The sequence below is a fragment of the Ostrea edulis genome, chromosome 5 (genome assembly GCF_947568905.1).
Source record: "Ostrea edulis chromosome 5, xbOstEdul1.1, whole genome shotgun sequence".
Classification (NCBI taxonomy): Eukaryota; Metazoa; Mollusca; class Bivalvia; order Ostreida; family Ostreidae; genus Ostrea; species Ostrea edulis.
The window spans coordinates 9,668,387-9,682,337 of NC_079168.1; the positions used below are offsets into that span (position 1 = coordinate 9,668,387).

At 34.9% G+C, this 13,951-nt stretch overlaps 1 protein-coding gene across 1 annotated transcript in view; it reads right to left on the reverse strand.

The window, feature by feature from the left end:
• Window positions 1-13,951, reverse strand: part of LOC125649241 (uncharacterized) — a 63,859-nt gene that overhangs the window by 35,370 nt on the left and 14,538 nt on the right. Inside the window, exons 3-5 of the mRNA XM_056167191.1 lie at window positions 10,375-10,489; window positions 10,160-10,273; window positions 9,870-9,983 (exon numbers count right to left, since the gene is read on the reverse strand). Of these exons, the coding sequence (XP_056023166.1) occupies window positions 9,870-9,983; window positions 10,160-10,273; window positions 10,375-10,489 (343 nt within the window). The remainder of the gene's footprint in view (window positions 1-9,869; window positions 9,984-10,159; window positions 10,274-10,374; window positions 10,490-13,951) is intronic.

Genomic DNA, 13,951 nt, shown 5'->3' on the forward strand with positions numbered 1-13,951 from the left:
TGACACACAAATTCTTCAAATGATGGTAATAAATCAGTGTGGTAAAGATTTTTGTAAGGTTTTCGAGTCAGATGTTTCCCTCTAAAACTTCATTGTTATTTCGGATTTCAAACATTTCGGTTGAGCATCACTGAAGAGACATTATTTGTCGAAATGCGCACCTGGTGCATCAAAATTGGTACCGTATAAGTTTTACATTATGACCCCTGGGTCGAGGCCTCTACTGGTGGACTGTTAGTCCTCGAGGGTCTCTACAGCCCAGTAGCTAAGTACTTCGCTTGGAGTAGAAAGCTACTAATCGAAAGGACGAATGTTTCGTCTTTTATTACTGCTCATTGTTTTTAAACAATGATTCATCTAGTAGAAAATAACATGAACAAGAATGAAATGTTTCGTATTCAATAAAAGAATGACGTAATTTTTCTTCTACATGCTGTAGCCCTGTTTCTGACTCTCTACAACATGTCAGTATCAAATGTTATACATGTATCTGTATGTGTTTGTCTACATTTAAAAATGGAAAACATCTGTTCATTGTTTAGACGATATAATACAATATGTTAAGAATTTGGTTACGTAAGGTTTACGATACAATGTTTGCTACCACTATTTATGTGAAGCTTAGGACCGCAACGAAAAACATCCCCCCCCCCCCATTTCTATGAAAGTGTAGTAACTGCTAAATTATAGGTTGAATCAAGATAACAAGAGGCCCATCGGCCACTTCGCTCACATGAACCACCTTAGCCCTGCCGTTGTAAAAGGTCAACACCAAAGTATAACGAGGTCTTGCCATAAAGAATGTATACACAAAATATGAAAGCTCTACCTTAAATAGTTCATGAGATATGAAATAGGTTAGTTATTTAAAAGTAGGTTATACTCCAAGGTCAAAAGATAAAAGACCAATGTGTCACAATATCCTACTATAAAGAATCTCTACACAAAATATGAAAGCCCAACTTAAGTTCCCGATATACTTACATGTAATAGTTATATTTTCTTTTCTTTTTTTAATTATTTTTCAACATACATTCTGTATATATTTCATAGTATATCTTTATAATATGATGCAGAATTACAGAAGTGTTTAGTTATTTCAGAGAGAGAGAGAGAGAGAGAGAAAGCGAAAGAAAGAGAGAGAGCTATGAAAAAAATTCGTGCCATCTGTTCCAAAGGGCATCAAATTATTCAGTATTATCATTTTTGTAAGAAATAAATTTTTGTGTTTAATAGAAGAATTTTAAAAATAATATTGCAAAACACCCACTCAAATTTTTCTCTGTAAATATGATATTTTAACCAGCGGATGATAATATTTTGTATACCCTTGTTTTTCTCAAGGATGCCTATTATAAAAGACTTTTTGTGAATACGAGTTGACAATTTGTTCTCTGTTGTAAATAAACTTCAAAATCATCTAGAAATGATTGAATGCAATTACATTCCCACAGTATATGTTGTATTGTTTCCTCCTCATTGTGACATTTGTTAGTTCATTTTTTTTATTTTAAATAAAAATGAGTTTGTTGCTAACATTTTATTAAGTATTCGATATTGGAACCATTCAAGGTTAATTGTTTTGTTATTATGAAAGGTATTTTGTGGATTATTTTCCACTCAGTGTTATATATATTTCTAAGAGCTCACTTCATCTTTGTTTTGTCTGTTGTCACAGAGGGGTTTTGTCTAGATGTTCATAAAAGCACTTGGATATGTTTTTTTTTTTTTACATTTCAGGAATGTTTGACATAATGCAAGGTGAAGATAACGAACAGCGATCAATCTCATAACTCATAAAAAAATTTAATCCAAGTCTTTCTTGGATGAATGATGCTTGCATATTCTAAGAAATTGATTTTCACATTTGGACAAGTATCTCAAAAAGTTTCATAACTGAACAAACTACCATCTTCTTCAATAATATGCAAGGTGAAGATAACGAACAGTGATCAATCTCATAACTCCTATAAGCAATACAAAATAGATAGTTGGGCAAACACGGACCCCTGGACACACCAGATGTGGGATCAGGTGCCTAGGAGGAGTAAGCATCCTCTGTTGACCGGTCACACCCGCCGTGAGCCCCATATCCTGATCAAGTAAACGGAGTTATCCGCAGTCATAATCAGTGTGCCAAGAACGTCTTAACAATCGGTATGAAACACGTCCGACAGCATTTGACCCAATGCGAGGTTGTATTGACGAACTAGATCGTTATAACGACCATAGAATTTGCGAAATGCTGACTTCAATCGAGACTGTTGAAATCCCTGTACCATCAACTTGTTTGTCAGTAGCTTACCTCGATTTAAAAACTGATTATCCCCAGAACAAGCTCTTGCATATCGAATCAGTTGAGATATATAAACACCATATACAGGTGATAATGGAATATTGCTACATAAATATGGGAAGTTGACGATGGAGAAGCTGAAATCATCCCGTTTGTCATACAGTTGAGTTGTCAGTTTGTCGTTAATGTCTACTTTCAATAAAATATCTAAGTATGAAGCAGAAGTGGACGACTCTGTGGTGTCCTTTATTTCGAGCTCACAGAGATATATCAAATCGACATATGAATGAAAGCTATCATTGTTAATAGACAAAACGTCATCGATATATCTAAAAGTCGAATTGAAGGTCACAGTGAGAGATTTTTTGTTCTCACGTAGAAGTTTTTGAATAAATTCTGCTTCATATGCTGCTGTCTGACGTGTTTCATACCGATTGTTAAGCCGTTCTTGGCACACTGATTTTGACTGCGGATAACTCCGTTTACCTGATCAGGATATGGGGCTCACGGCGGGTGTGACCGGTCAACAGGGGATGCTTACTCCTCCTAGGCACCTGATCCCACCTCTGGTGTGTCCAAAGGTTAGTGTTTGCCCAACTATCTATTTTGTACTGCTTGTAGGAGTTATGAGATTGATCACTGTTCGTTATCTTCACCTTGCATGAATATCTTTATGTGTCTGATGTTACTGTCAAAGAGGTGTTTACTAAATAAAGTTTTCCCACCCATATGAATCATTTTATTATAAAATAAAGGTGTATCTGCCGTAGCATTTCATTCTGAACAAGCGTTTTGTAGTTCAACCCAGAATTTGAATACATCTATCCAAACGTTACTTTTTAAGGATTTCAAGAGTAACTTGACATAATCAATCCCATAAGATATGAACCTAGTTAGTTCAAAGCCAGCTATTAAGTTATTCAAACCCCTGACTGTAGAAATAAGATGTATCCATAACAAGCATTTTGAGAGTATTGGATGACAATACATAGTCCCCTACCTGATGAAAAAATTACTGTAGCACAACGATATTCAGTTCATTGTGTAGGTTATGGTAAAAGGGAAAATTGGGGAACCAGGATAGGAATGGTTGGAAATCAACTACTATTCGAGTAGAGACTAGATCAAGAAAAAAGACAAATTTATAATTAGGTTTAGGTCCTTAACCAAGTCAATAAACTGTGAAATGTAGGTGATCAAAAATAACTTAGCTACATTATTGTATTACTATGATATAAATTTTAATGAGTGTAGTACTCTTATCTACAGAAATAAGAAAATTGGATTTAAACTAACAAATCATGAAATTTTGCTACGTCAACAGACAATTAGGTCCACATATTCGTACAAAACGTTACTCTGTTCCATTGAGAGTTTTACATACGTTATTTCAAGAAGCCACAGCTAGTCTTGGATTTTTCAACACCTGAATATAGATTGAACTCTATGATTATGGATGTTGCCAATCACAGGCTCTTTAAAACATTACGGGTCATCGATGATATACCTTCCAAATCATGCCGCCAATTCCTTAAGCTCAAATTTACAAACAAAGGAATGGATGCCGTCAACATAAGCAACATTATTCGTCATAAGAGAGTTCAGTTGTGTATTCCAACTTACTTCAAGTTCAAGTCTACACCCTGTATTCCTTCAAATATACTTCTACTATTACACCCTTACTTTTTAATTATAAACAAATTTGCAGAGCCTAGACCATCTTGTACTTAATCCACCTACGTGTTCTTGTTCTTAATCCTCTTTCAACTATAGTCCAGCTGGACATGTCATTACTGGTGATGTTGATATAGTTGAAAATGATGACGTCAAATCACTTATTCTAAAAGGTCCTAAATGCAGAGAACCTCAGTCTTTCAATTGGCTACAGAACTTCATCTCTATTATGAATTCTGTCGAAGATTATGCCAGACGATGGGATAAATATGAAAAAGAACTTGATACATTGTCAGAATGGATTAAAAGTATAAGAGGAATATTAAAATCTCGCATTAGACATATTAAAACAAAAGTACGTACCATATATCCCTCTGTGCTTAGTAAACCAGAAGTGATAAAAGAATTAGATAGGTTACATAAACCAGAAGTGATAAAAGAATTAGATACACGACACGAGTTTTATGTGTTCCACGCAACGCGGTGGAACAAATTTGCCCCAAACACGGTGGACCTTTAAAATTGTCGGCACCTTTGAAGTCCTATTTCATACGCGCGAGCTAGATATTGAAGTCCACGGAGGATCTCCGTGTATGCCACCGCCCATCTCCGTGGATGTCACCTGTACCTCTGTCGATGCCACCGTGTACCTCCGTGTGATAAAACAAAGAAATAATATCCGAAATGATTCACCCAAAAAATCTTTTCTCTTGGCCAGCATGCATGCCCCCCCCCCTACCCCATTCATTATTTAATAAATCTATAAATCATTCAATTCTTGTAATTGTTGTTTAATGATACGTTGGTATTTTGGGTACATATCCGTATGTAGACTTTTTTGGGTATATATCCGTATGTAGACTTTTTTGGGTACATATCCGTATGTAGACTTCCCTGCAGACGTTCTCACCTTTATAGGAAACGCCCAAATTCTCGACATCCTGTATATAAACACCTGTTATTCCCACCACTTGTCGGTACATTGTTTCACGGCACGTGCAGCACAATTTCACGAAATAAAAGAAGGGTCATGAACAACGACAATCACATGCCAGTAATTTCAATTTGATAAATAGCAGCTCAAAGAAATGTGTACCATAAGCAGTGGTTTATTTTTAACTTAAGGTTTTCATTGTAATTAGGAATGAATTTCATTATGTACTCAACTGTCATGCAATGTGAGCAAAGAATAAAATTTTTATCACCTAAACAAAACAAAAAAATTAAAAATATCTTTACTTTTAAACAAACCTTTAGAAAACTCCGTACTTTCATTAAGAAAATAATAAAATAAAATGTGCTCCCCTACCTACTAGAATCCCCATACTTCACATTAATAATAGCACGTGTTTTTTTTCCTAACTTAATAAATACTTCATTACACGCATGCATTATTTACTAAATGTATATATAACAACTTTTTGTCTTTATAGTTTTGTATACCATTGCATAATGGTGATGAGATCCAATAAATTGAATTGAGTACATGTAGTCTTGAAATATCACAAAGTATACAGTTGACAACGATTGAAATAAAAATGCAGATGTTTTCTCGTTTATTCAGTGACTCACAAACTTACGCGTTTTCTGAATGAAAGTTGTAAAACAAAAGTACTAGGTTTTGGTCAGTTTATAACATCATACGGGGGTGACATTCATCTCATCTCCGCTAGTAATGGGTTTTGGGTCATATGTGCCTTCGTGGACGAATAATCTTGGCTAGCGAAGATGGAAAAAAAATGCCTAGACAGTCCGCTTGCATTAACATGTATTATGAAGGTGAAATCGAAGAATTATATAGTAAATCCAATGATGTTGTAGTATATATATATAGCATGTATTTATTTTATTTTTGATTGAGAGGGAGATAGACAGCTAAGCATGTAACATCGTTTTAGAAGGGGGGTGGGGGGGACTCATTCATTAGTCCTAACCCGGACCAGCCGAAAAAATTAACATGTAAAGAAATAAAAAAAAAAATATATCAGAATGAAAGTGGATGGATAATTAATCAGAAAGAAATTGTACTTTCAAGATTTATACTGAACGTATTAAACTTCCCGTATCTGCATACATTCATGAATATTATAATCAATGATTACCAATGCTCTCTCTCTCTCTCTTTCTCTCTCTCTGTGTCTGTGTGTTGCTTTCATTATATATTGCATCTAAATTTTAATTGATTTCATATAGCAATTAAAGATTTTAATAATCGATAGCGTATATGAATAAAAGCAAATAATCGTTAAGTCATTTCTGTTTATATTGATATTAGTCTTTTTTTCATGAACTAGTTGCATTTGACACCGAGGATTACAAACACGTAGAATCGGAGAGGCACAGGGGCTAAGCCCGTTTTGGGCCCGAACTCTGTGATACCATAAATATCTATATTTATGGTATCACAGAGTTCGGGCCCAAAACGGGCTTAGCCCCTGTGCGGAGAGGGTGTAATTTGAAAACTTGAAAGTTAAGGATTTAGCCTTTAACTTTTTGTTCTGTGACTTTCCGTGCTACATTCGTAACGATCTACCCACTGCACGATTTAAGAAATTGAAGTCGGAAGGGGGAATTGAGACAGTTTCAGACTACTACACCCCCCCCTAAGGTTTTCATAATCGGACAATTTAAGCACCATTTGTTATCTTATTGCGTGTCAAGAATTTTACACAACTTAACGGCAACATACCCCTTCTAATACATTGAAAAATATAAGTAATGCTAGCACGGGGCTCTATAAAGTTCAATCTGCAGTTTGGTCATACTTCATCATTCGATAACTTATCTAAAATTAAAAAAAATGTTTGTCGGTTTAGCGGTACTATGATGTATGACTATAACAATGACCTGTTTATAATTTGTACATCCCATGCAAATTCGAAGGGGTTTTCGCCTTAGTAGAACAATTGGGGGTCAGCTAATCCGTGTATTTGAAATCAATAGAAGTGCTTGTCTTCTTGCGGAAAGTGTGAAATATATTGGGTCGGCGCAAGATACCCGTGATCTTAGACTAGATCTGATAGCTCGCCGATCCAATATATTTCACACTTTTCATAAGAAGTCAAAACCCAAACTAGCTAACCGTAATTTAGTTATACTGGGACAAAGACCCTAGGAATTTGCATGGTATATACTTATTATACAAAAATCATTACATTATCCAGACACTCCCGATGGAATTTTTTTTTAATGAAAACATCTATCAATTTGAAAATACATTGAACATAAGTCTCCGTCAAATGTAATTAACTCGGGATTTTAAAAATAAACAATTCGATGGTTTGTATTTTTGCTTCTATTAATTAAGTAATAAATTAATTCCAATTTGTTAATCATCGACAATGCTCTAATTTCTATATTGGATCAAGTTATATTTGTCAAGATGCATATTAACACAATATGATGAAAGTAATTATGTTAAACAGCGCATTTATCAGAGAGAGAGAGAGAGACAGAGAGAGAGAGAGAGCGCACATCGGTAATTATTAAATATCCCTATTACATATTGTACATGTATGCTTTTCATTTACTGAATATACTAATTCGCATTCAAAACAGAATTGCCTGCAAGTACGCATTATTATAGAATTTAAGAATATTTTAATGAAGAACAAAAGACTAAAAGAAAAAAATTCAAAACCAGGTTTTCTCAAAAACATAATATATAGTGTTTGGTATCGTTGGAATTGGCTCAAAACGCTGAAAAACAATATAAGTATTAGGAGGGAAAATATTGACATTTTTCCTTTTCTTAAAATTTCACCCTTATCATGAGTATTTGGCCTGCGGCACATTTTCACATCTCCCGCAAGGCACCGGTGGCCAGAACAAAGCTCTTAGCAGCTGTGTGTATTCGCAAATAACACACACCGTGGAACACGGAGGACACGGTGTATCTCCGTGCATTTTCCACCGTGGTCTTTCCACGGTGGGGTGTATAAAATTCGTGTCGTGTACTGTAGGTTACATGAGGCATATGTTTTGGTTCCAGTTGACAAAGCTTGTAACAACATTGTCTTTGTTTGTAAGGATCATTATCACAGCTATATTTTAAAAGATCTAGGCATTAATTCCACTTTTGGTAATCGTACTTATACTCCAACTGACCTTTCAAAAGATGAATTTCTTCAAAACCATGTTTCAGTTTTAGACACATTTGATATCCCAATAATGGGTTGAATGAAAATGAGTTACCATACCTATACTGGATTCCTAAACTGCATAAAAACCCTTACAAAAATACATTGCTGGATCCAGCAAATGCTTTACCAAGTTCCTATCTTTGTTCCTCACGAAAATATCAACAGCTATGAAGTAAACACTGCAAACTTACTTTGCAACTACATATGCTAGAAGTGGTGTAAATCAAATGTGGATTTTAAAAAAATTCTAAAGAACTTAGTAAACTTGATATCGCAAAACTTTTCTCAAATCAACAACATCAAAACGTATGACTTTTCAACACTTTACACGACCATTCCTCACGATAAATTAAAGACTAGATTTTTTGACATCATAGACAGTTCCTTCTTCAACAAAAAGGGAAAACGGAAATATTCATATCTAGTGATCAATAATCGGGAAAAAATTCATTTGTTAAACACCACTCTGATTCCACGCACAAGTATTCTATAGTTGAAATGAAAAATATGCTAGAGTTCCTCATTGACAATATGTTCGTGGTCTTTGCTGATGACGTCTTCCAACAGTCTGTCGAAATTCCTATGGGCAAGAATTGTGCTCCTTTGTTAGCTGACCTGTTTTGTGTTCATATGAAGCAGAATTTATTTAGAAATATCTACGTGAGAAGAAAAAACCTTTTGCTGTGGCCTTCAAATCGACATTTAGATATATCGACGAAGTTTTATATATTAACAATAATAACTTTCATTCATGTGGTGATTCGATGTATACCTGTGAGCTCGAGGTGAAAGACAACACAGAGTATTCCACTCCTACTTAATGCTTATATATTTTACTGAAAGTAGATATTAACGGCAAACTAACAACTCGACTTTAGGACAACCGGAGTTATTTCAGCTTTTCCATCGTCAACTTCCCATATTTATGTAGCAATATTCCATTATTACCTGCATATGGTGTTTATATCTCTCAACTGATTCGATACGCAAGAGGTCTGCATGTGGTCGGTTTTTAAATCGAGACAGGCTACTGACAAACAAGTTGATGGTAAAGGTGTTTCAACAGTCTCGTTTAAAGTCAGCATTTCGCAAATTATATGTTCTAATAATTTGCCAATACAACCTATAATTGGGTCAAATGCTGTCTAACGTGTTTCATACCGATTGTTAGGTCGTTCTTGACACACTGATTTTGTTCGCGGATGGTTCCGTTTGCCTGATCAAGATATAGGGCTCACGGCGGGTGTGACAGGTTGACAGGATCCTCCTCCTAAGAACATGATCCCACCTCTGGTATATCAAGGGTCCGTGTTTGCCCAACTCTCTATCTTGTATTGCTTATAGGAGTTAAAAGATTGATCACTGTTCATTTTCTTCACCTTTCATATTTATCTTTCCAATGTATTGCCTTTGATATATTTACAAATTGTAATGATATTAACTTCCTCATGAGCGTGCTGCAAATGTAATCAAGCGCGGATATGGTACATCTATTTTAACAGCTCGGAAATTCCAAAGAAATGAAAAAGAATGCAAATATACGCGTTCCATGAAGGATACCGGTGTAAAGAGTCACAGTTGATACCTTAATGCATTTCTGAAATATATGCACAATGTGTACAACCACAAACACTACATAACGTATCACAACTATTCGTAATTGCTTTAAAAAAGTATTTTACTCGTTTAGTAAATAAATGATCTATAAATATATTAAAACACCCATTTCTGCAATGAAATCAATCACGCATATTTACCGTATTCGCAATGTGTTCCATAATACTCATCCGGGCAAGAACACGTGAACCTATTTACTAAATTGTGGCATGTTCCTCCGTGCATACATGGGTTACTGTTACATTCGTTTATATCTATAACAATGTAATAAATAGTACAGTAAATCATTTTTGTAATGTAATACAAATAAATATCATGAATTATAAAAATTAATATATAAATTAGAATTGTAAACATAAATATTAGATTATATACCCATACAAATATCAAAGCGCAAATCTTTGCAATTAAATCGATCGCGCAGATTTACCATATTCACATTGTCTTCCATTATACCCATCCGGGCAAGAACACGTGAACCTATTCACTAAATTGTGGCATCTTCCTCCGTGCATGCATGGGTTACTGTCACATTCGTTTATATCTACATAAAGGTAGTATAATCTGTATATTGAAATTCTTTTCACTTGTGATTGATATACATGTAACAATGTATGTTGTATCTTATAATCTGTTTGTTCTTACCTGAACACCCCACGTGGTATTGGCTATACCTGGAGCAATCATCATTGGTCGTATAACAGCGGTATCCTGGTCCACATCTTTTTTCCCCGCATCGCCTGTCTTTCATCCACTTGCACTGTTAAGTTTAATGGAGTTTTTAATTATTCCCACACTGTTCATCTGATTAAGCCATTTGTTTTTCCAGAAAGTATTTATAATGGAAGTAAACCAATATAAAACACATTTTAAAAGATGTCGACTTGTTCTTCCAGAGTTAGTACATTATATTTATAGAGCAGTGAGATTTTAATTCTAAAAGATATCAGAGCATATGCAGTTTGGTATTACTTCTTTGACCCTGACCTATGCGATCATTATCTTAACCATCCCAGAGATACCCTGAATGCGTATATGTAACGAAGATCTTTCCCAATACCATCTAATACTTATTGTAACGGGACCGTTACAGAAGTTCCCCAAACATTCCCCCATTTAGCAATTTGTGTCATTTGTTTCAGTACAAGTGCTTTTGACCATATCAATCTGTGAAGTGTCTGAATATATAATTATTTTATAACGTTCATTCCATGTCATGCTAAAACAAATCTGTTTTAGACATGAGAATTATGTGCACGTACGTACATGCACGTGCTGGTGAGTAATTTGACCATGTCGATACATTACAAGTCTAATTATATGACTACAAAAGAAGTTTCACAACAGTTCAATGAAAAACGAGAAATTAACAGCAACTCGAAACTACGACGACCAAAAGCAATTCACGTGCATACACGCGCGAGCGTGAGTACGACACAACATTCTTGTTGCTGCTATGCAATAAACATTTGAACGCTATATTCCCTATGAATTTGATATCGATTGCTTCATTTATAAGAAAGTTATGGTGATTTCAAAATCGTCCAATCAGGTTTAGCGCACGTGCGTAAAAGTGATTTTGACACCATCAATAATTGGAGAAGCCCAAAACATATCTGCAACCTAAATTTCAAAACTATTCACTGCAATCTAAAAAATATTATAGACCAATACCTGAATTTAGACCTTAAAACTTACCATGCACGCGCATTGGATTTTGATAATGGAATGTTTGTTGACACCATTCAAATCATAGATTTACAGGATAAATTTTGAATTCATTTGCGTCTTTAATTAAAAAGTTATGGCAATTTTAGTACCCATAAAATGAAAGAAAAACTATGCACGTGTATACACGTGCACGTGAGTATGACTCAGCATCGATATTGATGTCATTCAATAGACATTTGATAGATATGCTTAGAGTATACATTTGAATTCATAATTATTGTTTTCATCATTTATAAGAAAGTTATGACGATTTCAATCAGAAGTTAGCACACGTGCATGTACGTGCTGGAAATTTATTTTGACTATAGATTTGAGTTAAGAATATCAAGATACATTTATAAACTAAGTTTTAAAACATTCTGTGGAAAAACAAAAAAGTTATGGTCATTTAAAGAATTGAACCTTCAAAAGACAATGCACGTGCGTGCGCATGCACGTTTGCAATTTTTATTACATCGATATCGATCTGTATATATTTGGCATTTATACCTATCCTGTAAATATCATTATATTTCCTTGTTAGTATTATCCAATCAAATTGAAGCACAAATTGTAATTTTGACCATGCTAAACGGTTAAAGGTCTCAAGTTATATCAACGATATAAATATCAAACGATTTCATTGAAAAATAAACTATCAAACGATTTCATTCAAAAATAAACAAGAGGCCCACAAGCATTATGGGTCACCTAGTATCACTACTCCCAAGGGCTATCAAATTTAGAAGAAAAAATCCTGTTCTGAATATCTAAGCCAAATTTTAATGTTCAGCAACAGTATGAAACGAGATGTGTAAAATTACCTTTTTTTCGTACATCCTTTTCTGCTATTCCTATATATGTAAGTATGCATTTGGAATTTATACAGTATCAGCAAACTTACAGATAAATACAATATACTAAGTTTGGTCCCAACCTGGGGTCAAAAACCCTACTCCAGGGATCATCAAATTTACAATTTTGATAAAGGACTACCTGCTCTTTCTAAATATTCATTTAGTTTCAATTTAGTATCAATAACACTAAATTACAAATAAACACTATATAGTAAGTTTGGCCCCGCCCTGGGGTCAGAACCAATACCCCGTGGATCATGAAATTTACTATTTTGGTGGAGGCTGTCCTGCTATACATCACTAGGCATTTAGTTTTTCTTAAACATGTACGGTTGTAGAGACGACGATTTTTGAAAATTGGTCAATTTTGAGCAGTTGTTGCCCCGCCCCTAAGGCCTCAGGGGTGAAGGAATCCTGAAATTCATAATTTATGTCCTCCTTCTCCCAAAAATGCTTCATATCAAATTTGAAAAGAATTGCGATGATAGTTATCAAGAAGTTAAAATGTCTATTGTTCACACATTTAAGAACTGATCAATTTGGCCCCACCGATACCAAAACCCCTACTCCTGGGATCATCAAATTTACTATTTTGGTAAAGGACTACCTGTTTTTTTTCTAAATATCCATTGAGTTTCAATCAATAGCTCTAAAGATTTACACATAAACACTATATACCAAGTTTGGCCCCGCCCTGGGGTCAGAAGCACTACCCCGGTGATCATGAAAGTTACAATTTTGGTAGAGGCCTTCCTGCTCTACATTACTATGCATTTAGCTTTTCTTACACGTGTGCGGTTCTTGAGAAGATTTGTCAATTTGGGGGAGTTTTTGCCACGCCCCTAATGCCCCAGGGGTGATGGGGTCATGAAATTAACAATTTGTGTCCCCCTTGTCCCAAAGATGTTTCATGCCAAATATGAAAAGAATTGGACTGATAGTTATCAAGAAGTTAAAAATGTTCAATTGTTAACGCACATCGAACGACGACGGACGACAGTCAATTGCAATAGGTCACCTGAGTACACTCAGGTGACCGAAAAAGTTAGACGCATTTACAAAGTTTGTAATAAAAAAATTCCAATGCAAGTGCATGTACATGCATGCATTTTCAGACAAAATGCCATTCGTTCCGTACATCTACATATTCTATACTATCATCCTAAACAGGTTTCATCTTGATCCCTTGAGTAGTTTCTGAGAACACTCGTGGACAAAAAAGTCTCAAGAAGGAAGAATATTAATAGTAAGAAACAGAGTAAAACCAATATGTTCCCAAACTCCGTTTGGGGAACATAATAATTGTACCATCATCCCAACTACTGGATATATATGAATATGAATTAACACTATCATTAGGAGGATGCTAACAGTTTAGATGGATCTTTGCAAGAACTTTCAATGATGGTGGACACGTCTTCTGGGAGTAATGCTTTTATATTTTGATATTGAATATGGAAACTATTCTTTATTTAAAGTTGCCAATTAACATATGGACCTTCCTAATGCAAGTATAAAATTGTTGTCTGTGTTAGCAGTGGCGGATTTGAGGGAGGGGCGCAGCCGGCGCCCCTTCCCCCTTCCATTTTCCAAATTTACGGTTAATCGTAGTCTTTTGTTTTACAAAATGTAAACGATAAAAGAAGCAATATTTT